The 23,545-nt window shown below is 41.0% G+C and overlaps 1 protein-coding gene and 2 non-coding genes across 3 annotated transcripts in view; all 3 read right to left on the bottom strand.

The window, feature by feature from the left end:
- PON3 (paraoxonase 3) overlaps positions 1–8,140 on the bottom strand; it is a 48,403-nt gene extending 40,263 nt beyond the window's left edge. Inside the window, exons 1-2 of the mRNA XM_077123466.1 lie at positions 8,008–8,140; positions 5,674–5,744 (exon numbers count right to left, since the gene is read on the bottom strand). Of these exons, the coding sequence (XP_076979581.1) occupies positions 5,674–5,744; positions 8,008–8,081 (145 nt within the window). The 5' untranslated portion in view covers positions 8,082–8,140. The remainder of the gene's footprint in view (positions 1–5,673; positions 5,745–8,007) is intronic.
- A 2,402-nt stretch (positions 8,141–10,542) lies between these two features.
- Positions 10,543–10,610, bottom strand: LOC143653799 (small nucleolar RNA SNORA11). Its single transcript, XR_013161536.1, has one exon. It is a non-coding gene; the product is annotated as a small nucleolar RNA SNORA11 (small nucleolar RNA).
- A 16-nt stretch (positions 10,611–10,626) lies between these two features.
- On the bottom strand, positions 10,627–10,700 carry LOC143653794 (small nucleolar RNA SNORA11). The gene has a single exon (XR_013161533.1). It is a non-coding gene; the product is annotated as a small nucleolar RNA SNORA11 (small nucleolar RNA).
- Positions 10,701–23,545: the final 12,845 nt, after the last annotated feature.

Below are 23,545 nucleotides of genomic sequence, written 5' to 3'. Positions count from 1 at the left end.
CTCTTTGTCATCAATTTTCCAATTATGGTCTTTCCAAGTCCCTGACCATCCAGCCAAACCGTTAGCAACAGTCCATGAGTCAGTATACAAATGTACCTCTGGCCAGTTTTCCTTCCAAGCAAAATGAACAACAAGGTGCACGGCTCAAAGTTCTGCCCACTGGGAGGATTTCCCCTTACCGCTGTCCTTCAAGGACACCCCAGAAAAGGGTTGTAATGCTGCAGCTGTCCACTTTCAGGTGGTAGCTGCATACTGTGCTGAACCATCTGTAAATCAGGCCTGAGTTTTCTCTTCCTCAGTCAATTCACTGTAAGGAACTCCCCAAGAGGCCATAGCTCTGGTCTGGGAAAGAGAAGGTAGTGTGGCATGAGCTGAGACCATGGGCATTTGGGTCACTTCTTCATGTAACTTGCACCTTCAGGACCTGGTCTGGCTCTATCTCGTATATACCATCTCCATTTTACAATAGAGTGCTGCTGCGCATGCCCAACTTTATGGCTTGGTGGGTCAGATAACACCCAGCTCATGATAGGCAACTCAGGTCTCATAGTAACTTGGTGGCCCGTGGTTAAGCGTTCAGTCTCTACTAAGGCCCAGTAGCAGGCCAAAAGCTGTTTCTCAAAAGGAGAGTGGTTATCTGCAGCAGATGGTAAGGCTTTGCTCCAAAATCCTAAGGGTCTGCGTTGTGATTCTTCTATAGGAACCTGCCAAAGGCTCCAGACAGCATCTCTATTTGCCACTGACACTTCCAGCACCATTGGATCTGCTGGATCATACAGCCCAAGTGGCAGAGCAGCTTGTACAGCAGCCTGGACCTGTCGCAGAGCCTCCTCTTGTTCAGGTCCCCACTCAAAATTAGCAGCTTTTCTGGTCACTTGATAAATGGGCCAGAGTAGCAACCCAAATGAGGAATATGTTGTCGCCAAAATCCAAAAAGACCAACTAGGCATTGTGCCTCTTTTTTGGTTGTGGGAGGGGCCAGCTGCAGCAATTTTTCCTTCACCTTAGAAGGGATATCTCAACATGCCCCACACAACTGGACACCTAGAAATTTCACTGAGGTGGAAGACTCCTGTATTTTTGTTGGATTTATCTTCCATCCTCTGACACATAAATGCCTTACCAGTAAATCTACAGTAGTTGCTACTTCTTGCTCACTAGGTCAGTCAACATGATATCAGTATAATGGACCAATGTGATGTCTTGTGGGAGGAAGAAACGATCACGGTCTCTGTGGACAAGATTATGACATAGGGTTGGAGAGAGTTGATATACCCCTTAGTTAGGACAGTGAAAGTATATTGCTGACCTTGCCAGCTGAAAGCAAACTGTTTCTGGTGGTCCTTACTAATAGCTATTGAGAAAAAAGCATTTGCCAGATCAATAGCTGCATACCAGGTACTAGGGGATGTACTGATTTGCTCAAGCAATGATACCACATCTGGAACAGCAGCTGTAATTGGAGTTACCACCTGGTTGAGCTTATGATAATCCACTTTCATCCTCCAAGACCCATCTGTTTTCTGCACAGGCCAAATAGGAGAGTTAAATGAGGATGTGGTGGGAATCACCACCCCTGCATCCTTCAAGTCCTTAAGAGTGGCAGTAATCTCTGCCATCCCTCCAGGAATCTGGTATTGCTTCTGATTTAATGATTTGCTCGATAGGGGTAGTTCTACTGGCTTCCACTTGGCCTTTCCCACCATAATAGCCCTCACTGCATGAGTTAGAGAGCCAATGTGGGGATTCTGCCCATTGCTCAGTATATCTATACCAATTACACATTCTGGAACTGGGGAAATAACTACAAGATGGGTCCGGGGGCCCACTGGACCCACTGTGAGATGGACCTGAGCTAAAACTCCATTGATTACCTGGCCTCCATAAACCCCCACTCTGACTGGTGGACCAGAGTGATGTGTTGGGTCCCTTGGAATTAATGTCACTTCTGAACCAGTGTCTAATAATCCCTGAAATATCTGATCATTTCTTTTTTCCCAATGCACAGTTACCCTGGTAAAAGGCCGTTGGTCTCCTTGGGGAAGGCTTGGAGGAAGATTAACAGTATCAATTTGTGGCAGTGTAACAGGATTCTCCCCCAAAGGGACCTGGCCTCCCCTTCATTCAAGGGGCTCTGGGTCTGTAAAGTGTTTCAAGTCTGGAAATTGATTAAGGGGCCGTGACTCTGTGTTTTGCAATTCAGGTTAGAATTCTGTTCCCTTGACCTAGAACTCTTTTGTTTATACAGCTCGAACAAGAATTTAGTAGACTGCCCTTCTATTGTATTTCTAGGTACCCCATGATTTGCTAGCCAATGCTACAAATCTCTGCATGTCATATAATTTTGACTCCTACTTTGAGTTTGCTGTCTATTATAATAGCCATGTCTACCCTGTCTTTGGCGATTAAGTGCTACCAGCTGGCTTCTGCCAACTCAGGATCCTGTCATCCCCATTGTGTTTAAGGATTCCAGCTCTGTGACAGCAGTTCCTACAGTAATATCTGACCTGTAGAGAGTGCAACCACAGAGCTCTTTACGGATGATAGTGCTAGTCTCACAAATTTATTTCTCACTGTTCTGGGAAAAGGTGCATCCTCCAGATATTCCTGGGGTATAAGAGCAGGCTTTGCATGATAAATCCACTCTGACATTCCAATCTCTATAAGCCTCTGGATCCTCTCATCTACATTATACCAGGGCAGTTCTGGCATTTCAACCTCAGGTAATGTTGGCCACCTTTTGATCCATGTTTCAACCAACCATACAAACAAACTGTTAACACCTTTTCTAACCGCTTGAGCTATAACATTGAATGCAGAATCTCTGCATAGTGGGCCCATATCAGTAAATTCAGCCTAATCCAGCCTCATTATATTCCTCACACCATTATCCCACACCCTTAAAATCTATTGCCACACATTGTCCCCTGATTTCTGGCTATATAAATGGGAAAACTCACACAGTTCTTTTGGAGTATAACATACCTCCTCATGTGTGATGCTTTGTACCTCACCTTTAGGGGGCTGTTAGGATTTTAGTCTAGCTATAAGTCTGGAAGAAATGAGGGGTGATGGGGGTGGGTCATGAAAAGAATTAGAAATATCTTCCAAGCTATTTGCTTCAGGGCCTTCATTTGCAATTTCATCTGGTGAAACAGGATTAATCTCTCTAGGGCTAATTCCTTCAGGATGAGGTTGGATGGCCAACTCCTCAAGGCAGAGTGGAGGTGGAGCAGTTATGTCCTCAGGGCAAACTATTAGAGGGTCATCGAGAGAAGACTCAGCACGATCATGGGTTTCAACCTCACCCCCAACATCATTATCAATCCATATGTCACCATCCCATTTTTCAGGGTCCCACTCCTTTCCAATCAATGCCCTCACTGTAATGGCTGACACCACACAACATTGAGATTTCAGTTTATGTTGTAAAGTTGCTACTCTAATAATAAGATTCTGAGTCTGATTTTCAGAGATCTCAAGTCTACGGCTACAGGAAATAAGATTTTCCTTCAGGATACTCATAGAAACGTCTACATCTTTCAGACAGTGCTTAAGCTTCTCATTTGAAGCCTTAAGCCCATCCCTTTCACCCCTTAATGTAGCCAGTGTAAAGGTGTCAAAAAACATTATCCCCCAGAGTCTGGCTTCGTACAACCGAAGCATTAGGAGAATCAAATGGTGATATTTTGACTATCTCTTTTGCCAACTCACTCCATGGATTGGAAATGTCATTCTGATTACAGGAATCAGAGTTCTTAGTGTCTTTGAGTCCAGTCAGAGTAGAAAACCATTCTTAAAAACCCATTTTTAAGACTCTGTTTCTTAAGAACCACTCCTGGTACCAAGATGTATTAGAGTTCTCTAGAGAAACAGAATCAACAGGGAACACTCGCAAATATAAATTAAGTGTCTCATGTGACCGTGGGAATGCAGAGTCCAAAATCCGCAGGGCAGGCTGTAAAGCCGACAACTCCGATGGAAGGTCTGGATGAACTCCACAGGAGAGGCTCACCAGCCGAAGCAGAAATAGAATCTGTCTCTTCTGAATCCTCCTTTAAAGGCTTCCCATGATTAGATTAAGCATCACTCATTGCAGAAGACACTCCCCTTTGGCTGACTACAAATGGAATCAGCTGTGGATGCAGCTGATGTGATCATGATCTAATTCTGTGAAATGTTCTCATTGCAACAGACAGGCCAGCACTTGCCCAACCAGACAAACAGGTACGACCACTTGGCCAAGTTGACACATGAGCCTGACCATGACAAATAGCCTCTTCAAAAAATATTGTTAGGAAAAGTGGATTTCCATTTGTTTAAAAATGAAGGTGAACCCTTACCTCACATCATATACAAAAACCAAGTCAAAATATATCAAATACTTGAATAACAGAATGAAATCAATAAAACCCCTAGAAGAGAATATAAGGGAGCAGCTTTAGGATATTGTGTTAGGCAGTGGTTTCTTACACTTTCACCCAAGCACAAGTCAAAAATAGATAAATAGGACCTCATAAAGGGAAGGAAAATAGATAAATGGGGCCTGATAAAAATTAAAAATTTTTATTCATCAAATGACTTAAAGACAACCTACTCAATGGGAGAAAATATTTGGAAACCACCCATCTGTTTGTGAAGGGCCAGAAGCAATCAATCAGGCCAAAGCAGGGAAAATCCCCACAACATTGGGGTGGAATGTTCTCAAGAGTTAAACAATAACCAGTGTTAGGAAACTGAGGGAGCGGGATGTGTTTTGGCAACAGCTAACCGCATTTTTCTGCTTCTATGACATGCTTGCTGGCAACTGCAAAACCACAACATGATTTTAGCCTTTATAAGCACACCTTGAAAACCTCTGGGGTCTGCTCTCTGTATCTTCCTTCTTGGAAGTTTCTGAGGCAGTTTCCGGCAGGCTAATAAAGACTCCAAATTGGCTTGCAGTTTTGAATTATGCGGCCTCTCTTTCGGTGTGCCCCACAACACTGTTAAGTGTTTAATATATGGAATATACAAAGGAATCCTACAACTCAACAACAAAAAGAAAATTCAATTTAAAAATGGGCGAAAGACTTGAGTAATCATCTCTCCAAAGAAGATACAAATGGCCAATAAGCACGTGAAAAGATGCTCAGGATCTTTAGCCATTAGGGAAATGCAAATCGAAACCATAATGGGATTTCATTTCATACCACTAGAACAGCAACTAATAAAGAAGCAAAAATTTACAAGTGTTGGAGAGGATGAGGAGAAATAGGAATACTCATTCATTTCTGGTAGGAATATAAAATGGTGCAACCACTGTCGAAGATAGTTTGGTAATTTTTCAGAAAGTTAGTTATAGAATTACCATATGACCTGGTGATCCCATTTCTGGGTATGTACCCCAGAGAACTGAAAGCAGAGATTCAAACAGATATTTGCACACCTATGTTCAAGTAGTGTTATTCAAAATTGCCAAAAGATGAAAGCAACCCAAGGGTTCATCAATAGATGAATAGAAAAACAAAATGTGGTTATACACTCAATGGAATATTATTTAGCCTATTAAAAGGAATGAAGTTGTTCTGTAAATCCACACCTTTTCTAAATAAAAAAAAAAATGACTTGGCAGTCAGGTGGATGGTGATCAAAAAATTGTGCCAGTCCCTCTTGAGGCAGCCACATACATACCGATTGTCTCAATAAAGTGGCAGTTTTGAAGTTCTACTGGCTCTATGTATCTTGAGGCATTAATTCTTTGTCTGTAAAAGATAAAAACCAGCACTGGAGGTCACTGCCTAGTGTTGAAAATCAATGCCTACATATGGCCTTTAATCACTTTCAGATTGTTTAACTCTATTATGATTTATGCAAGACATGAATAAGTAAATTTTAGAGCATCCTTTTATTTACTGGTAAATGTGGACATTACGTGATTAATTGTCTTGATGAACCAACCTTGCCCAGTTAATGGTGAAAAACAAATATGAAACAGGAAAACATTTTGCTGCCTAAAATTAAAGATATTATTTAATAGCATGAGTGACTGAACAATGCTATTGATTTTAATAAACCAAATAACATTCTTTTTTTGCCAAAGTATTGTCAAATATAAATCTGCACAATTCCTCCTTAAGCCCCTATATTTTACCTTTGGCACCCCTCCCCAAACTGCTTTCCCCCAAATCAAAAGGGCCGCCTAACTAAATCTTATAGCTTCTGCTCTCCTTCTTTCTTTTTAATTTTATACTCTGCATACCTGAAAATTCATTACTGAGCACAATTTAAGCAATTAGCCAAATTATTTTCCAAGGTAGTGTTCTTGCTTCCACAGTGAAACAATCTTCTAAAAACTAAGGACAATTTTAACTTGTTATAAAACTGTACTCAGGAAGACTCCACACTTAGACTTACTTTACTGTCACTTTTTAAAACAATGCTTTTAAATCTACCTTATGATTTTTTTATGATTCTCTTACTTGGGTGCATTGGAAGTAAATATCACAATAAACACTCACAAGTTGGACTAGAAAGTTTTACCAGACCACAAGAAATTTGAGATGTAACCAGACTACCAGGGGTGTGGACCAATGTGGGACAGAAATCCTAGAATAAACTGGGACTCAACATCAAGGGATTGAGAAAACCTTCTCAACCAAAAGGTGGAAGAGCAAAATGAGACAAAATAAAGTGTCAGTTGCTGAGAGATTACAAACCCAGTGGAGAGGTTATCCTGGAGGTTATTCTTACGCATTATATAGATTCACCTGTTTAGTTAAGGTGAATGGAGAGGCTGGAGGGAACTGCCTGAAAATACAGAGCTGTGTTCCAGTAGCCATGCTTCTTGAAGATGATTGTATAATGATATAGCTTTCTCAATGTGACTGTGTGGTTGTGAAAACCTTGTGTCTGATGCTCCTTTTATCTACCTTATCAACAGACGAGTAGAACATATGGATTAAAAATAAATAAATAATGGGGGAACAAATGTTAAAATAATAAATAGATTGAAATGCTAATGATCAATGAAAGGGAGGAGTAAAGGGTATGGGTATGTATGAGGTTTTTTCTGTTTTGTTTTTATTTCTTTTTCTGAACTGATGCAATTGTTCTGGGAAATGATCATGATGATGAATATACAATTATGTGATAATTTTGTGAGTTATTGATTATATAACAAGAAAGGAATGATCATATGGTAAGAATGTTTGTGTTTGTATGTGGTTATATTTCATTAAAACAATTATTATCGTGAAGAATACACAACTATGTCATGATATTGTGAGCCACTGATTGTATACCATGTATGGACTGTATGTTTGTGAAGATTTGTCAATAAAAATATTTTAAAAAAAAAAAAGAGATTTGAGATGTGCATGTCGCAAGAAACCAGTACACACTTAGGGAAATAAACACAGCACAACAGAAAGACGACTGAATGCAAGAAGACTCTAGATCCACTCAGGGCTGCATGTCATACCTAACATTTCTTCTTTCTAGTTCAGTATTGGCTTTTCTTGAGATATTTCTGAGATGGTTCTCACCACCAGATCTTCCACTTAAAAACATTAGATCCTGAGAAAACGCCAGTTACCACCTGCAGGTTTCAGCTAATTTTCCTGCTATCTGACCAGCTCTTTCAATCTCAGCACTTAACTGAATTTGGGTAGTGTCAGAGTCAGCCATGAACATCTAGCTGGTAACCTGGCTCCCTCTTTCACTTGTAGCGCTTCCAAGGGAGGTAGTTTCCGTATAAGCAGAATGCTGGAGGGCAGCCTGAGAAAGGGGACATGACTTTGAGAAATTAAACGGGGACATTACCGTGCTACCCTCTTAGGAAAGGAAGCAGTTAGCCTACTTTTCACATAAGGTTGATACACAAGGGATAGTTTGCTGGTTGGAGAGAGAAGTGACTCACCAAAAGTTTCACTCGTACGCTTTCCGAAGGGGGCATTGGGCAGCCTTTGGCCTAACTTGGAAGAGGAGAGAGAGAGAGAGGACGCCCCCACCAAGATGCCAACTCACCTAAACGACAGTAGTCTCTCCCCGATTAGGGCCAAGGCTGCCCCTAGCAGAGTCAGCGCCACCAGCTTCCCCATGGTGCTGGAGTGCCTAGTGACGGCGAGCGCGCCGCTAGAGCTGGGAGACAGCGCCCCGCCCCGTCCCGCCCAGTCCCGCGGCGCCTCCCGTCACCAAGGCGCGGCCCGAGCGCTGAGGTTGTGCTCGGGTTTCCCGGCCCGGCCCCGCAACCAGGGGGTCAAGACTACCTTTAGGCGCGACATCCAAAGCCACTTTCGCGCGGAGCTCAAAGCCACCTTTACTCTCGGGGTTCTTTGTTTTTTTTTTTTTTTTTTTTTTTGTCAAGGTTGAACTTGCAGAGAGGAACCCCCCCCGCCGCGGGTTGGGAGCAGGCGCTGATCTAGCGACTTTGGCCCGAGCTTCGGAAGGCAGAGGAATTGTACCACAGCTCCTGATACTGGGGGTGGGGGGAATCTGAGCGGGCACGGAGCAGGGAGACTAGAATTCAGAGCCGGAAACTTAGGGCTTTCTGGAAGGCAGGTCGTGGGCCAAGATAGATAATTGCTCCTGAGACACTGGAGGGAGAGAATAATCTCATTGTTCTCCAAGATGTGGGGCGCAGAGAACGTTGTCTCCTGACCTCCGTGCCCTCCCGCAGAGTGCTGAGACGGTGGGTGCTCAGTTTAATGTGCTGACTGAATGAATTTGTGAATATCAGTATCTGCCGCCATGGTTGATGAGATAAGAAAAATTCATTGAAGGAAGTGAAAGACGAGGAAACGGTAAGATGATCAGAGTAGGGAAACGGGATAAAACGTTTCCTTGGGAGGATAGGCTTTGAAAAGACTTCCTGATCCTTCTTTCTTCTAGGTCTTCAGCTCCTGCCAGGCAAGGAAGCCACTTTCCCCTTTCATCATGAAGTCCAAGGTTAGAAGAGGGGCTGTGCTGGTGGCAGCGGTGGGGGAAGATTCCAGGAGTTTGGGCAGAACTAAAGGGCATCTTCATACATGTTCTGTCTTGATTTATCAACAGAAAGAAATGGTAGTCTTTGAGTTCAGCTTAGTAACTAAATATGTGTTGAGAAATCAGGATTTACTTGGCCTAGAAATTAAGGAAAGAACAGTAGTCTCTGACCTATGGGGTACATAATTATTGTATGCATAGTAAATGCACATAATTATGATATGCATATGAAGACCACTTATGGAACTTATTGCCTGCTCAGCATTGTGCTTAGATCTTTACATATGTTCACTGTTTTCATTCTCAGAGCAACTCTGAGATCAGTAACAGTACTCACATTTTGCAGATGAGAAAACTAAAGCACAGAGTGATTGGGTAGCTTGCCCTAGGCCACACAGCTGTTGAGTGGCAGATCCAGACATCCTGGCTCCAGAGTCTGTGCCCTTGACTGTCCTGCCTCTCTACCAGGCTGCCTCTCTTAAAGCTATGGAAGACAGGCTGTACTAAAAGAACACCTTAAAAATCTAGAGTTTCACGTATACCTTATTTTTAAGATAATTAATTGTAAAAGAGTGGAAACAGAGGAGGAATATGAGGCCTATTTCATGAAGATTTAAGAGTGCCATATGGAGAAGCTAAGGTGCCAGGGTACAGGGCGGGCCAGGCTGCCCTGGTTTGGATCCAGCTTGGACAAGGCACTCAACTTTCTTAAATCACAGATTCCTTTTCTGTAAAATTGCACCCACCACATAGGTTGCTTAAAATTAAATGTGATAATGAGTGTCAAGTGCCCAGCACTTTTCTTGGGGCAGGTCAGTAACAGTTAACAGGCCAATAAATATTAACTATTAATTAAGTCTGAACCTCCTTGTATAACTATAGGCTCCTTTTGGGGAGAGACTCCCATCCCATTGATCACTGGGTCTTCCAGTGCCAGCCACAGAACTTAAACTTAATAGTTGCTCAATGAGTATTGATTAGATGAATGTATGCAAGGTATGAATACAGGAGAAGGAAAAATGGGAGAATAAAAAGAAACAGAGTGGATGAGGAAACAGTAATCAGTGTACTTTGTGCTAAGCATTTTACATGCTTTATCACAGTACTTTTAATTATCCTCACTTTATAGATAAGGAATGTGAAGATTACAGAAGTTAAGTAATAACTTGCTTAGGGTTACTAAAAAGTATCAGATACTAAAAATTATCAGAACCTCCATTTTGGACACAGGTCACAAGTGACTTTAAAGTTCAACTTTCTCATTATCCTCTCAGCATAGCATGAAGCAGGGGTTAAGGGAAGAGGCATATTCATGGGCAAGTGATTGAAGATACTATATTATCTGTCATTTATTTTTAAATTCTTCACTTTAGGTTCATAAGCTTTAATCTAAACTTTAGAGGTTGTTAGTTATCATTCAGATACTATAATCTGTAATTCATAGTCCCAACATGTTAGTTAGCAGTGGAGAATTCCAAACTCTGGAGGCATCTGTATCAAGTGTTATCATCTAAATCTTCACCTGGACAGTGACTCGTTAGCAACACCTGATGCATTCCCAATACTGACCTTGTTCAGGGGCATATGTTCATGGGAAGTCCACACAAGTTTTGTGCTTCTTGTCACAATGAACCCAGCCTCCTGTTGTATGTTGTAACAGGAACATATAGATGTTCCAACAGGTATGTTGTAAACAGAAAAGCCATTCTTCTGGCTCCCTGCTCTGAGCACACCGCATCGCCACTGCTTTTGCACATCTCTCTTTCCCATACACACACGTGCACCATTTTTATTTTGGGGGTCATTACCCCACATCCCTTACTGCTGTCAAAACCACATGGGGCAGGGGCTGGGGCTGGATATACAGACACTTCTCCCTACCCATACCCCTCCAGTGTGTGGTTAGAAAACTTTTGTTTTATTTTTGCACTCAAAAAGATTCTACTAAAAAAAAAAAGCCATATTAATTATTCATACTGAAACAAGTTTTGACCAAACCATGTGCACTGGCAAGAAATGTTGTACTAGAAGCTTCAGCCTTGCATAGAGTAAGAACAAGGAAACCAGCATCCTAACACTTGTGGAGCGTGGCCTTGGTCTAGTACTCTGGTGGGTGCTATGCGCATACAATTTACCAAAGATTCTGCTTTCTGACTGGAGGAGAACTGAAGCTTCCTATTAAACCTTTGTTGGATTTGCCTCAGACTGAACCTTTTTTGTCAGGTGCTTGTTGAAATATCTAAAAGGATGAAGCTAAGACTTGACTGAGTTTACAGAACAACAGGCCATAGGAAAATTTTTCTGCCTCCTTATTAATAATTATTTGCATGTAACAGATTTACATTTGATACATGTGTTTATCAGACCATGCCATATGGCAGGGAAATTGTGGGACATGGAACCTACTATAGCCCTCATCCAGATCTAACCTTTGAAGGTCAGTCAGCAAAAGGACCCTGACAATAGGCTAAATTGGCATAATCCAGAGACTACCGTCATAAAAAGGGGCTACTTGTCACTGAAAGACCTGGACAATGAATTAAATTAAAAAGTTCTGAGTTCGGGTTCCGGTTTCATGTGTAACTGGCACTTTAATCTTTACAAACCACCTATCTTCTCTGGGTCTTTCTTTTCTTAAGTATGCAATGAAGCCCTTCTCTTTAAGAGCTATCATGTGGACCAAGTGAAATAGTATATGTATAAACAGTAAGTAGTGGGATATGCACATCTAGTTAGTCCACAACCAGTTAATCAAAACACCACTCTTAGGGATGCAGAATGTACATTTTGTATAATCCTATTGTGAAAAACGTAGGGGGGGTATATATTATGCACATATATGTCTATACATAAAAACAATCTAGACAAACTGAAGAGCAGTCACTCCAAGAGTGGGAGATTGGGGCCATGGAAAGGGTGGAGTTCTGTGTGTGTGGTCAAATATGACTTTTGTAATATTTGAATTTTTTTAACCATCTATTTTTATCATGTTTATAATAATATAATTTTTAAAACTATTTATTGTATAATATAACATATATACAAAACAAAGAAAGAAAAAAGCAATAGTTTTCAAAGCACTCTTCAACAAGTAGTTACAGGACAGATCTTAAAGTTTGTCATGGGCTACCATACCATCCTCTCAGATTTTTTCCTTCTAGCTGCTCCAGAATATAGAAGGAATAAAGATTTTTCCTCACCACAACTGACCTTTTTTCTTTTTTGTGAAAAATACCATATGTTAAAAAAAGCAATAAATTTCAAAGCACATCACCACAATTAGTTGTAGAACAGATTTCAGAGTTTGGTATGGGATACAATTCCCCAATCTTAGGTTTTTACTTCTAGCTGTTCTAAGATACTGGAGACTAAAAGAAATAACAGTTTAATGATTCAGCAGTCATATTCATTTGTTAAACCTTACCTTCTCAGTATAACTCCACCATCACCTTTAGTCTTTCCATCCCACACTTCAGGGTTATTTGGGCCATGTCCATTCTAACTTTTTCATGTTGAAAGGGGCTGTCAATAAATACAGGGTAGGGAGATGGAGCTAGCTGATATTCTGTGGAGGCTGGGCCTTCTAGGTTTCAGGACTTATGTGGTCCAGGGACCCGTCTGGAGGTTGTAGGTTTTTGGAAAATTATCCTAGTACATGGAACCTTTGTAAAATCTTATATATTGCCCTAGGTGTTCTTTAGGATTGGCTGGAATAGTTTTGGTTGGGGGTTGGCAAGTTATGATAGGTAGCAATGTCTAACTGAAGCTTGTGTAAGAGTGACCTCCAGAGTAGCCTCTTGACCCTATTTGAACTCTCTCAGCCACTGATAACTTTATTAGTTACACTTCTTTTCCCTCCTTTTGGTCAGGATGGAATTGTTGATACCATGGTGCCAGGTCTGAACTCATCCCTGGGAGTCATCTCCTATGCCACCAGGGAGACTTTTCACCCCTGGATGTCATGTCCCATGTAGGGTAGTGGGCAATGATTTCACTTACAGAGTTGGATTTAGAGAGAGTGAGGCCATACCTGAGCAACAAGACGTCCTCCAGAAGTAACTCTTTGCAAACTTATAGGTAGGCTACGCTTCTTTGCTACCTACATAAATTTCACAAGAATAAATCTGAGGATCAAGGGCTTGATCTCATACGTGCAAAACTTGGACAACCTGGCACCCTGCTGGGGATGCTCAAATCTACAATGTTATTGTTACCGCACACGCATTTGTCATAATTTTCTTCTTAGTTATGCCTATTATGATTGGAGGCTTGGTCTATTGATTTGGGTGTCCCTAATGTTTGACACAGTATCAGGGAATTCCCTGATGGTAAAGTTTAATAGTTCCATATTTTTTCTCCCATCCCTCAAGGGACTTTGCCAATACTTTTTGATTATCTGCTTAATATATTCTAGGATGTATCCTGGCAATACATTAAGTTATACAGGATCGACAGCCCTCATTTTTATTCTGGGCTCCCTGCGTTTCAGTTGTTCAAATGAGCTATGCAGACAGGTTGAGTTAGATTATGTGCTACAGAATATTTAGGTTCTAGACAAAATAAATCTTTCTTCCTTTGGTCTCAAAGAGTAGGTGCAGTTCTAAAATATAGACAATGTCTTCCTTACCCCTGTGTTCTGAACTACTTTAATCCCGACCTGATCACCTTTGTTCTTCTCTCTACATAACAGGTTATAAATATATAAAATAGCCTCTCAAAATCCAGAAATAAAGGTGTCTGCTATAAGAGCTTACAATCTACGCCCATTTCATTATAAGCATTTTCTAAAGGAGACCATACAATAATTGCTCTTTTGTTTCTGGCTTATTTTGCCTCACCAAATGTCCCACAGGTTCATTCACATCATTGCATGCCTCATGACTTCATTCCTTTTTGTAGCAGCACAATATTTGATCATATGTATACACCATCGTTTGCCAGTCTACTTCTCCATCAGTGCATCTTCAGCCACCTGCATTCATTGGGCATCATGTATAGTGCCCAAAGTCCACAGTCCATCAACGCTCTCAATTTTAGATAATTTCATCGTTCCCAAGAGAAAGATAACCAATAAACATACCCTCATCAAATAGGAAATCTAAACTTTCCCTTAACTCTTGTCCCTCCCTCCATTATTTACCCCTGCTGTTGCTGTGATACAGCTGATGTTTTCCTGTTAAACATAGCCCATAGCATGCAATAGCAGTTTTCCCCCTTTACCCTGGACTTCAACACTCTTTGTACATAAATCCATACCTTTGAAGTAGTTCTTGCAAGAACTAAGTTATATTTCTAGTGTTAATCAGTGGGACACGTAGGTCTATACAACCTCTTTCAATCTTGTTCACCTTCAATATGGTAATATTACTTATAGACCCTTTAGAGAACTGCTTCACTTCTATCTATTCCCGTACACTGGAATTCAACCTCAGTTAACCATTAACCCATCTCTAGCTTCTATGTATCACAAAATCCCCTATATTCTGTATTATAAGCCTCAGATTTTACCTTTACCATGGTCATAAAATGGAGTCATATAGTACCTATCCTTTTAGGTCTGGCTTATTTTACTCAGCATTATGTCCTCAAGGCTCATCCATCTTGTCATATGCTTTAGGACATCGTTTTTCTTACTGCTGCATAATATTCCATTGTATGCATATACCACATTTTGTTAATCTACTTGTCTGTTGATGGGCATTTGGACTGTTTCCATCTTTTCCAGATTGTGAATAGTGCTGCTATGAACGTTGCTGTGCAGATGTCTGTTTGTGTCACTGCTTTCAGCACTTCTGGGTGTATACCAAGTAGTGCTATTCCTGGGTCATAGGGCAATTTGATATTTAGTTTCCTAAGGAACCGCCAAACAGCCTTCCATAGTGGCTGTACCATTATACATTCCTACCAGCAGTGTGTAAGTATCCCAATTTCTTCACATCCTCTCCACCATTTGTGGTTTCCTGCTTGAATAATAGCAGGCATTCTTAGAGGTGTGAGGTTGTCTCTCATTGTAGTCTTGATCTGCATTTTCGTTATAGCTAATGAAAATGAGCCTCTCTTCATGTGCTTTTGAGCCATCTGTATTTGCTTTTCAGAAAAATGCCTATTCATATCTTTAGCCCATTTTATAATTAGATTGTTTATTCTTTTGTTTTTGAGTTTTATGACTTCTTTATGTATACAGAATATCAAACCTTTGATGTGTGATTTCCAAATATTTTCTCCCATTGAGTTGGCTGCCTCTTCACTGTTTTGAAAAAGTCTTTTGAGGTGCAGAAGCATTTGATTTTGAGGAGATACCATATATCTGTTTTTTCTTTTGTTGCTTGTGCTTTGGGTGTAAAGTTTAGGAAGCTACTTCCTATTACTAGGTCTTGAAGATGCTTCCCTACATTTTATTCTAGAAGCTTTATGGTGCTTATTCTGATATTTAGATGTTTGATCCATTTTGAGTTAATTTTTGTATACAGTGTAAGGTAAGGTCCTGTTTCATTCTTTGGTTATTAATATCAAGTTCTCCCATGCCCAATTATTGAAAAGACTATCTTGTCCCAGTCCAGTGGATCTGGGGGTCTTGTCAAAAATCAGTTAACCATAGAATTGGTGGTCTATTTCTGCACTCTTGGTTCAATTCCATTGGCCAATAGTTCTAGCCTTGTGCCAGTACCATGCTATTTTGACCACTGTGGCCTTATCATACATTTTAAAGTCAGGAAATGTTAATTCTCCCACTTTGTTCTTCTTTTTTAGGATGTTTTTAGCTATTCAGAGTCTCTTTCTCTTCCAGATGAATTGGTAACTAGCTTTTCTAAGTCTTTAAGTAGGTTGTTGGAATTTTGGTTGGTACTTCATTGTATGTGTAGATCAATTTGCATAAAATTGACATCATAACTATATTTAACCTTCCTATCCATGAGTAGGGAATGTCTCTCTACTTATTTAGATCTTCTTTGATTTCTTTTAGCAATGTTATGTAGTTTTCTGTGTACAAGTTCTTTATGTCCCTAGCTAAGTTCATTCCTAAGTACTTGATTCTTTTAGTTGTTATTTTGAATGGAATCCTCCTTAACTGACTCCTCAATTAGTCATTGCTTGTGTATAGAAATGTTACTGATTTTTGCACATTAATTTTATATCCTGCCACCTTGCTGAATTTATTAGTTCAAGTAACTTTGTTATAGATTCCTCAGGATTTTCCAAGTATAGTATCATGTCATCTGCAAATAGTGAAAGTTTTACCTCTTCCTTTCCAATTTGGATGCCTTTTATTTCTTTTTCCTTCCCGATTGCTCTAGCTAGAACTTCTAGTACAATTTGGATAATAGTGCTGAAAGAGGGCATCTTTGTCTCATTCCCAATTTTACGGGGAAAACTTTCAGTCTCTCTCTATTGAATATAATGTTGGCTATCAGTTTTTCATATGTGCCCTTTATCATACGGAGGATGCTACCTTTGATTCTTATCTTTTGAAGTGTTTTTATCAGAAAAGGATGTTGAATTATGTGGAATGCCTTTTCAGCATCAATCGAGATGATTTTTCCCTTTTGATTTGTTAATATGCTGTATTACATTAATTGATTTTCTTGTGTTGAACCATCCTTGCATTCCTGGTATAAACCCCACTTGGTTGTGGTGTATAATTATTTTAATGTGTTGTTAGATTCCGTTTGCTAGTATTTTGTCGAGATTTTTTGCATCTATACTCATTAAGGAGATGGGTGTGTAGTTTTCCTTTCTTATAGCATCTTTACCCAGGTTTGGTATTAAAATGTATTAACTTCATAAAATGAGTTAGGTAGTGTTCCTTTGTCCTCAATTTTTTTGGAAAAGTTTGAGCAGGAAAGGTGTTAGTCCTTTTTAGAATGTTTGATAATTCCCTTGTGAAGCTAACCAGTCCTGGACTTTTCTTTGTAGTAAGATTTTTCATGATTGATTGAATCTCTTTACTTGTGATTGGTTTGTTGAGATCTTCTATTTCTTCCTGAGTCATTCTAGCTTGTTTGTGTGTTTCCAGAAATTTGCTCATTTCATCAAAGTTGTTTAGTTTGTTGGCATATAGTTGTTCATAGTATCCTCTTATGATTTCTTTTATTTCTTCAGGGTCTGTGGTAACACACCTCTTCTCATTTCTGATTTTGTTTATTTGCATCCTCCCTCTTTTTTTTCTTCATCAGTCTTGCTAGTGGCTTGTGGTAGTTAAGTTCAGGTGTCAACTTGGCTATGTGAAGGTGCCTAGTTCTATTGCTGTGGACATGAGCCAATGGTATGTGAACCTCATCTGTTGCTGATTACATCTGCAGTCAGCTAAGAGGCATGCCTGATGCAATGGTGATGTTTGATTTAATTGACTGGTGCTTAAATGAGAGAGCTCAATGTAGCACAGCCCAAACAACTCACCATACCTCATCTTGGCACTCGCAGCTCAGCCCAGGCCTTTGGAGAGGCAAAAAGGAACCACCCTGGGGAAAGTTGTTGGAACCCAGAGGCCTGGAGAGAAGGCCAGCAGAGATTGCCCTGTGCCTTTCCATGGAAGAAAGAATCTCAGTTGAAAGTTAGCTGCCTTTCCTCTGAAGAACTATACATTAACTAAATAAATTCCCTTTTACTGAAAGCCAATCTGTCTCTGGTGTGTTGCATTCTGGCAGCTAGCAAACTAGAACACGGCCCATCAATTTTACTGATTTTTTCAAAGAAACTTTTGGTTTTATTGATTCTATTGTTCTTTTGTTTTCCTGATCATTTAACTCCAATTGTTCTATCTATAGGGGAGAGTGGTGTATTGAAGTCTCCTACTATTATTGTTGAAACATCTATTGCTCCCTTCAGTTTTGCCAATGTCTGCATCATGTACTTTGGAGCTCCTTGATTGGGAGCATAAACATTTATGATTGCTATTTCTTCTTGGTGAATTGTCCCTTTTATTAATATATAGTGTCCTTCTTTGTCTCTTATGATGCTTTTACATTTAAAGTCTATTTTATCTGATATTAGTATAGCTACTCCTGCTTTATTTTGGTTATAGCCTGTGTGGAATATCTTTTTCCATCCTTTCACTTTCAATCTATTTGTATCCTTGTGTCTAAGATGAGTCTCTGGCAAGCAGCATATAGCTGGATTATGTTTCTTAACACATTCTGCCAATCTGCATCTTTTAATTTGTAAATTTAGACTGTTAACTTTCAAAGTTATTACTGAAAATGCATTTCTTGAATCTACCATCTTATCTTTTGCATTTTATTTATCAGATCTCTATATTCTATTCCTTCTCTTTTTATCCTTTAAGTTACCCTTTCTTGTACTCTTCAATTCTGTGACCCCTCCAGATCTCCCTCTCCTACCTTTTTTTTTCAACTGGCAGAAAAAAAAGTATTTCTTATAGGGCCAGTCTCTTTTTGACAGATTTTTTTCAGGATTTGTTTGTCTGTGAAAATTTTAATCTCTTCCTCAGTTTTGAAGGACAATTTGGCTGGATACAGAATTCCTGACTGAAAATCTTTCTCTTTCAGGATCTTAAATATATCATACCACTGCCTTCTTGCCTCCATAGCACCAGTTGAGTAAGTAGTCTGAATTCAGTCTTATGTGGTAACCCTTGTATGTAGTAGATTCTTTTTCTCTTGCTGCTTTCAGGATTTCCTGCTTCTCTTTGACATTTGACAGACTGATTAGTATGCATCTTAGGGAAGGCATATTTGGATTTATTCTATTTGGAGTTCATTGAGCTTCTTTGACTTCCATATTTATGTCCTTTGTAAGGGTTGGAAAGTTCTCTCCCCTCTCCCATTATATCCTCAACTAATCTTCCTAGCCCTTTTCTCCTTCTGGGGCACCTATGATTCTTATATTTGTGCACTTTGTTTTATCCATCATTTCCCTAACAGTCTATTCAAATTTTTCCATCTTTTTTGCCATTTGCTTTGAGTGTTCAAAATCAATTGTCCTGTCCTCTAGTTCTAGTATTCTTTCTTCTGCCTCTTCAAATCTGCTGGTGTGTGTCTGTTTTTTATTTCATCCACAGCATCTTTAATCTCTGTGATATCTGCTATTTTTCTATTTATTCTTTCAAATTCCTCTTTTTGCTCTTCTAGCATCTTCTTGATCTCCTTTATGTCATTAGCCATCCCATTTACTTTATTTAGTAGAGTTATATGAACATCTTTGAATAGTTGTTCCAATGTCTGTGTCTGCTGAGGTGTTAATTTGGTCATTAGGCTGGGCTATATATGTCTGTATCATGATATGTTTAGTGATCTTTTGCTGTCTTCATGGCATGTAAATATCTTGATGGGTTTATGTTGGAAGTTGATTTCCTTCAGTAGTGTAAAGCCTTGTAAAGCCTTGTGTTGCAGGATAAATGTGGAGCAGGATGCAGGGTGTGGGGTGAGGCATAACAATGCAGTGATGTGTTGCAGCACAGGTTTAGGCACAGATTGGGGATGTAACACTGGTCCCTGTGAGCATGGGTACCCAGCAGCAGGGAGGAAGTGGCTGTGCGGGTGCATGGATCTGGGGGATGGGGCACTGGTGTGCGCTGGTCTAGGGTACAGAGCCATTTCTGCATGTACACAGAGAGGGCAGTGTTGCACCTGTGTGAGCTGGGGGCTGATGTGGCCTGGCTGCACAGGTATGCCCTTGCCCAGAGTTCGGGAGCGTAACTGGGGGCTGTGCACATGCACAGATCTGGGAGGGCCCTAAACTGATGTACACATGCACAGAGCTCAGGGGGGACGTGGTGGAGTTGCAGGGGTGGCTGGCGGCAGGTGTAGCCTGGTTATGGAGGTCAGTGCCTGTAGCCTTTAGGCAACCATCTGCAAGGGGCAGGGAGGGGGAGATAGGGCTCGAGAGTGGTGGGGCATTACTGTGCTTGCCCAGGAGAGGTGTGTTGGGTTGGGGCAACCTGGGGTGGGCGTTGAAGGGTGGGTAAGTTTGCGTGGGGTTTGTGGGGTGGGGGCACTCGGAGTGCAGGGAGTGGGGATGGGTGACAGGGTTCAGGTGCATGGGGTGTGGGGTGAATTGCGGATCACGGGGCTGCGCTGGTGAGTTGCTTGTTCAAGGAATGCAGATTGGGTTACTTCCTATCCCCATTTCCCCTTCTGCGCACTCCTGAGGGCTCCAGCCTTCCGCATTAGGCTGTTTACACCAACCCGACGGTCTCCAGTTCTCTGCTTCTCAGTTCCTCAGCTTTTCCAACCAGGGCTGCCCTCTATGGTGCAGAAGACTCTCCCAGGTCACCTACGCCCTGGAATCACCATCTCAGTCACCCGCCCGTCCCTTCTCTACCTGTTCCTTGGAGCAGGGTTGAACTTGATGTATCCTATTCTGTCATCTTCCTTGAACTCCTTTAATAATATAATTTTTATTAAGATCTTTCATATCAATAAATCTAGTCCAGAAAAAAGAGGTGGTTATAGGAGAAGGTAGATAAATCAAAAGGGATGTGATTGAGTCCCTCTGCGGAGAGGGTCTCAGCGCAGTGACAGAAACAAAGGCGTCTTTCACCCGGGAAATCAAGCGTTCCTCTGTCTCCCGGATAGGTAAAGGAAAATTTGGCGGCTCCAGCATGCCCCTCAAAATCAGGAAATGAAATTCATATAATAAATACTCCATCAAGACTTCCGGAGAAGATGGCGGCTTAGTAAGATGTGCGGATCTTAGTTCCTCCTCCAGAACAGCTACTAGGGGAGTAGTAACGATACAGAACAGCTCCCGGAGCCATGACAGAGAGCAAAAAGACAGCGTACCCCATTCTGGAATGGCTGACTGGCTGAGAGAACCCGCTCCGGTGAGATCGCCGAGGGGCGTGGGCTTCCCCGGGCGGGGCAGCAAGTGGCCAGACTCCCTCCCTTCCTCCTTCCCGGGGCAGCTGGGAGAATTGGGCAGGCGGTCCCCTCAAGCCGCGGTGGCTGGAGCCCACACCAGGCGCGGCCCCCCGGACCAACTGAGAGAATTGAATCGGAAATCCCCAGGCTGCGAAGAACGGTGACCGGGGGGGTCCCATTCAAACATGTGACTCCCCGGTCCGGCTGGGAACGGTGCACACTACCGGGCCGCGGTGGCTGGCGCCCTCCCGCCACATTGGCGCCGCGGGCCGACTAGGAAATTCGGACGGGCGCTCTCCTGGGCTGTGGCGGCTGGCAACCCTCCCCGTGTTTGGATCCGCGGGCCGGCTGGGAGATTCGGATTGGCACTCCTCCAAGCTGCTTCGGCTTGCGAACCTCCCCCACAGCGAGAGTTTTCCAAAGTTAAAGGACCCACAGCACCTTTTACTGGTGGGACCCGCAGACAAACGTGTGCCACGAGCGCCACCTACTGGGCACGATAAGAAAAACAGAACCCAGAGATTTCACAGAAAAATCTTTTAACTGGTTGGGTCCAACACCCAGGGAAATCTGACTTAATGCCCAGACGCCAGCAGAAGATAACGGATCACGCTCAGAAAATTGAAAATATGGCCCAGTCAAAGGAACAAACCAACAGTTCAAATGAGATACAGGAGCTGAGACAACTAATGCTGAATATACGAACAGAAATGGAAAACCTCTTCAAAAACGAAATCGATAAATTGAGGGAGGACATGAAGAAGACATGGGCTGAACAAAAAGAAGAAACAGAAAAACTGAAAAAACAAATCACAGAACTTATGGAAGTGAAGGACAAAGTAGAAAAGACGGAAAAAACAATGGATACCTACAATGATGATTTAAAGAGACAGAAGATAGAATTAGTGATTTGGAGGAAGGAACATCTGAATTCCAAAAAGAAACAGAAACTATCGGGAAAAGAATGGAAAAATTTGAACAGGGTATCAGGGAACGCAAGGACAATATGAAGCGCACAAATATACGTGTTGTGGGTGTCCCAGAAGGAGAAGAGAAGGGAAAAGGAGGAGAAAAACTAATGGAAGAAATTATCACTGAAAATTTCCCAACTCTTATGAAAGACCTAAAATTACAGATCCAAGAAGTGCAGCGCACCCCAAAGAGATTAGACCCAAATAGGCGTTCTCCAAGACACTTACTAGTTAGAATGTCAGAGGTCAAAGAGAAAGAGAGGATCTTGAAAGCAGCAAGAGAAAAACAATCCATCACATACAAGGGAAACCCAATAAGACTATGTGTAGATTTCTCAGCAGAAACCATGGGGGCTAGAAGACAGTGGGATGATATATTTAAATTACTAAAAGAGAAAAACTGCCAACAAAGACTCCTATATCCAGCAAAATTGTCCTTCAAAAATGAGGGAGAAATTAAAACATTCTCAGACAAAAAGTCACTGAGAGAATTTGTGACCGAGAGACCAGCTCTGCAAGAAATACTAAAGGGAGCACTAGAGTCAGATACGAAAAGACAGAAGAGAGAGGTATGGAGGAGAGTGTAGAAAGAAGGAAAGTCAGATATGATATATATAATACAAAAGGCAAAATGGTAGAGGAAAATATTATCCAAACAGTAATAACACTAAAAGTTAATGGACTGAATTCCCCAATCAAAAGACATAGATTGGCAGAATGGATTAAAAAACAGGATCCTTCTATACGCTGTCTACAGGAAACACATCTTAGACCCAAAGATAAACACAGGTTGAAAGTGAAAGGTTGGGAAAAGATATGTCATGCAAATAACAACCAGAAAAGAGCAGGAGTGGCTATACTAATATCCAACAAATTAGACTTCAAATGTAAAACAGTTAAAAGAGACAAAGAAGGACACTATATACTAATAAAAGGAACAATTAAACAAGAAGACATAACAATCATAAATATTTACGCACCGAACCAGAATGCCCCAAAATATGTGAGGAATACACTGCAAACACTGAAAAGGGAAATAGACACATCTACCATAATAGTTGGACACTTCAATTCGCCACTCTCATCAATGGACAGAACATCTAGACAGAGGATCAATAAAGAAATAGAGAATCTGAATATTACTATAAATGAGCTAGACTTAACAGACATTTACAGGACATTACATCCCACAACAGCAGGATACACCTTTTTCTCAAGTGCTCATGGATCATTCTCAAAGATAGACCAAATGCTGGGTCACAAAGCATGTCTTAACAAATTTAAAAAGATTGAAATCATACACAACACTTTCTCGGATCATAAAGGAATGAAGTTGGAAATCAATAATAGGCGGAGTGCCAGAAAATTCACAAATACGTGGAGGCTCAACAACACACTCTTAAACAACGAGTGGGTCAAAGAAGGGATTGCAAGAGAAATTAGTAAATACCTTGAGGCAAATGAAAATGAAAACACAACATATCAAAACTTATGGGACGCAGCAAAGGCAGTGCTAAGAGGGAAATTTATTGCCCTAAATGCCTATATCAGAAAAGAAGGAAAGGCAAAAATGCAGGAATTAACTGTCCACTTGGAAGAACTGGAGAAAGAACAGCAAACTAATCCCAAAGCAAGCAAAAGGAAAGAAATAACAAAGATCAGAGCAGAAATAAATGAAATTGAAAACATGAAAACAATAGAGAAAATCAATAAGACCAGAAGTTGGTTCTATGAGAAAATCAATAAGATTGATGGGCCCTTAGCAAGATTGACAAAAAGAAGAAGAGAGAG

The sequence above is a fragment of the Tamandua tetradactyla genome, chromosome 1 (genome assembly GCF_023851605.1).
Source record: "Tamandua tetradactyla isolate mTamTet1 chromosome 1, mTamTet1.pri, whole genome shotgun sequence".
In the NCBI taxonomy this organism is placed as follows: Eukaryota; Metazoa; Chordata; class Mammalia; order Pilosa; family Myrmecophagidae; genus Tamandua; species Tamandua tetradactyla.
The sequence above is the reverse complement of the archived record's forward strand: the minus strand, read 5'-3'. Positions and strand labels throughout refer to the sequence as shown.